Source organism: Atta cephalotes (genome assembly GCF_000143395.1).
Source record: "Atta cephalotes unplaced genomic scaffold scaffold00073, whole genome shotgun sequence".
NCBI lineage: Eukaryota > Metazoa > Arthropoda > Insecta > Hymenoptera > Formicidae > Atta > Atta cephalotes.
Window position 1 is genome coordinate 747988 of NW_012130137.1, and position 4249 is coordinate 752236.

Below are 4249 nucleotides of genomic sequence, written 5' to 3' on the forward strand. Positions count from 1 at the left end.
TATATATATTTTAAAATTAAGTAATATTAGTAACAATTAATAATCTCTCTCTCTCTCTCTCTCTCTCTCTCTCTCTCTCTCTCTCATTTGCAGAATATTGAGGAGATACCTGAAGATTTAAAACTACTTTATAAAACGGTTTGGGAAATGCCACAAAAAACGATTTTTGAAATGGCAGCTTCTCGTGGACCTTTTATTGATCAATCACAATGTTTAAATGTTCATATGATTGATCCATTAGAGAAGCTTACATCCATGCACTTTTTTGCTTGGGAAAGTGTAAGTATAAAATGTACATTACATACAGTTATTTTTAAATTATACATGAATTCAAAAATATGTATTTGTAGGGTTTGAAATCCAGTATGCATCATCTTGTAACTGACAATATAAAATAAATAAGAATATAAAAAAATATATTTCCAAAGAAAACTGAAAACATAATACAGAAAGATAATAAGGAAAATGTAGATACAGAATACAGAATTTACATAAATGTGGAAAATTTAAAAAATTTTTAAATAAGATATAATAAAAATGTATTTTGAAATAAAAAAATAAATAATAAAGATGTCATGTTTTTATTAATCATGAAAATATTAAACGTATACGTATATATAGGGACAAAGAGAAAAGAAGTCTGCTATGTTGGCGATACTATATTCTAGTGAATTCTAGTCCAATAAAGCGAATAAACATGAAAAAATTATTAGATTAGCTCAAAAGTTCAATCTTTGAAAAAGTTTAATTAAAGTTATCTTTTTAAAATGAAGACTTTGCGAGTGAAAAAAGCCCGGAAAACTCTTGGATTTTATGTGAATAATTATAAATTTCATCAACCTTTTCAAGTCCTTGTTGATGGTACATTTGCATTTGCAGCATTACAGGTTAGCTGTACACGCGTTGTTTCTGTTTATCATTTAGATTTCATAAATGTTTTATTTAATGTTTAATTTATTTCATCCATCATATATATGTGCCTTATTATTTCTTAGAACAAATTTAACATACAAGAGCAACTTGCAAAGTACTTCCAGTCTGAAACTAAGTTGCTAACAACAGCATGCATCATCTCAGAAACTGAGAAACTTGGTATATTCTCTCCAGCAGTTAACGGTGCTACGCAAATTGTGAAACAGTACGTTATACACAGATGTGGACATGAAAAGAAATCAATAAATGGTTCAAAATGTTTTTTATCTATGATAGGAAAAGATAATAGTGCAAGGTATGTACATATGAATATATTGGAAGGTTAAACATATGTACCAAGAGTTTTTGCTTTATTATATCTTTATTATATTTTACTCATGGACTTTTTTTGTTTACATCTTTGATTACTTCCTCACTGGTATGGACATTTTTGTATAAGCGTAACAGTATATTAGCTTTTATATTGCAAGATCATTATTTTGTAAATTGACATAAATATATTGAAGAGGACTCAAAACGAGTGTCAAAACATCTGTTCATAATTATTAATATAAAAAATTTTACAGTCACCTAGTGTTGATTTTAATTGGATTAAACTTCTTGTATTATATTTTTTTTTACTTTCAATAAATTTAAACTTAAAATTTTCAGAAAAGATTAAAATATCAAAAATTTAAGAAATATAAGAATTAAAAAATGATTTTCAATTTTGATATTCTTTTAAGACATTTTCTAACATTTCTTTGAAAATTACAAGTTTAAATTTTATTTAAATTTAAAAAATATGATTTTTGTAAGCTAAACATACATGTTTATTAAGTAGATATTTTTGTTTATTACAATCAATATAGATAATAAATTTAGTTGTGTTCTATATATCTTTGCTGAAACAATTAGAATTAGGAAATTGACTTTAGAATATTTGTCATTCAAAATGCAGCAATGAGAAAATAAGAAAGTTATACTAAATATTATAAATATGATTGTCATTTTTCAACTAGTGTTCCAGTAAGAATTTCAGTATCCAGAGATTGATAACTAATTCTGATTGGCAAAATTTAAATTGGCAAAAATTAAATTAAAATTGGAATTGTTTTGTAGAATGTTCTTTAAAAACAAGATCAGATCACACACTCTAGCAGAAAATATCTTTTAAAAACTCGGAGAAAAATCGATGTGTTTCACTTAAAAAGAAGTCACTAAAATTTTAATCGGTTAGCCAGAGATTTGGTCAAAAAGACAGAGTTTCTGGTCAAAATCCAGAGAAATGGGAACCATAGGCTAAACTGTTTATTTTGGAATAAGAAATATTTTTTGATGAATTTTTATCACATTTTTCAAGATTATTTTATTTTACATATGCTAACATATAAAAGATTATTTCATAATATTTTCGTCACTTTGAGTATATGTACTTCCTCAAATATACAATACTAATAAATAAATGATTTAACATATCAAGATCATGTATTAGGAAAAATGTTTTTAAAATAAAACTATATTTTTTATAGATACATTGTTGCAACGCAAGATCGTGAACTTCAGGATAAATTGAGGATAATTCCGGGAGTTCCATTAGTTTATTTACATGGAAAAGTACCCACACTAGCTTCTCCTTCAGAGGCAAGCCATAAACATGCTGAAGCTATGCAGAAAGGTTTAGGTATGTCTACATGGGAAAAAGAAAATATAAAAATATTGCGAAAACAAGCAGGACTAGAGGAGAAAGAAACTAAATTGAAAAAGAAAAAGAAAAAAGGAGGACCAAATCCGTTGAGTTGTTTGAAAAAAAAGAAAAAACCCGAAACAATATTGAAGAAAAATGGTGTAAAGTCTGGCAAGGTCAGAAGAAGAAAAATTAAAATAGCGCCACACATTAAAGAGGCTTTACTAGCAGAATTGAAGAATAAACATAGTACATAAAATTGTACGCATGTGAATCGTGCAAATTTTGAACATGTATTCTGTGAATACAACATATAAAAAATAAAATCGTTAAAAAATTAAAAACTGGGAAAATAAAATGCTTTTTTCATTCAACATCTTATTGACTTGAAAAAATAATTATATTGAAAAACATTACTAAGTATACATACACGTACGCACACACATGTATGTATACACACACACACACACACACACACACACACACATAGGGTTTCTTAAATCCCTCCATCATATGATATTATTTCTGATAAAAACTGTTTTTTAGTTTTTTATCAAAAAAGTCCTCTAACATTTTGCAATTTTTGTAATAGTTAATGATTGAGTAGCTGAATATGAGCTTATTCTGCAATCTTTAGAAATTAATATTTCATCAACATTGCGAAAATTGTAGAGGACTTCATCAACTCAGTTTTTTATCAGGGACAACGCTGTATGATGGGTGGTCTTCAGAAAAAACACCCTGTATACTTTTATGATAAGATTTAAATAGACATATTTTTTAAGGTCACCACACATAAATAAATTTTAATTGTAACTATAAGACTATAAATATATCGACCAATACAAACACTCTCACAGCTGTGTTTTCTGAGATCATAATTTTGATTATGATTGATTGGCTTAAGATTACGATTAAAATTTCCTTATGTGTGTTGGCTTTTATGAGCATTTTAAACCTGAAATGTTTAGTTTTCATAGAAAAATCTTTCATAATTCTTCAATTTTGTATTAATAAAATTTTGTTATAAATAACCGAAATGATTCTTATTTAATATAAATAATTTATAGTGTTTGATTTCGTCAAAAAAAAATAGCGACGCGCGGTATTTTTCAATTATATTTGATATTATTTAAATATGAAATAAATATTAAGAAAAAGAAATAACAAAAAGTCTTCATTTCAGAAAAAAATGTATATTAATCTTTTAATATGATATTAAATAATGTTATATAATGTCATTGTCTTAGATCTTAACATACAGTTGAACACATGAATCTGGAATTAGGAATTTCCATATATATGTATATATATATGTATATGTGTGTGTGTGTGTGTGTGTGTATGTGTATGTGTGTGTGTGTGTGTGTGTGTGTATATAAATTATAGAAATGTTGGAAAATAATTTTCGATGTAGGTGATACAATATTATTTACAATCTCTGTTTAAGAACTTCCAGACAATATTTAATACTATATTATCATAGTATACATTTATTAGATCATTATAATTGAGTAGTGGTAGATCTATATTTTCAGAGAGTTACTATTTTCTTCTTTAAAAAAAATTTATACATATATGAAATATTATATGTATAATATGACATATAATGACATATAAAACACATATAATATATATGTAACATAATTT

General features: G+C 25.9%; 2 protein-coding genes across 2 annotated transcripts in view; both read left to right on the forward strand.

The window, feature by feature from the left end:
* Positions 1-571, forward strand: part of LOC105624129 (ribonucleoside-diphosphate reductase large subunit-like) — a 4115-nt gene extending 3544 nt beyond the window's left edge. Inside the window, exons 10-11 of the mRNA XM_012205488.1 lie at positions 94-279; positions 351-571. Of these exons, the coding sequence (XP_012060878.1) occupies positions 94-279; positions 351-398 (234 nt within the window). The 3' untranslated portion in view covers positions 399-571. The remainder of the gene's footprint in view (positions 1-93; positions 280-350) is intronic.
* A 107-nt stretch (positions 572-678) lies between these two features.
* LOC105624130 (rRNA-processing protein UTP23 homolog) lies at positions 679-2938 on the forward strand. Its single transcript, XM_012205489.1, has 3 exons — positions 679-887; positions 996-1228; positions 2445-2938. The coding sequence occupies exons 1-3, from the start codon at positions 768-770 to the stop codon at positions 2854-2856; spliced, it is 765 nt and encodes a 254-aa protein (XP_012060879.1). The 5' UTR covers positions 679-767; the 3' UTR covers positions 2857-2938.
* The last annotated feature ends 1311 nt before the right edge of the window (positions 2939-4249 follow it).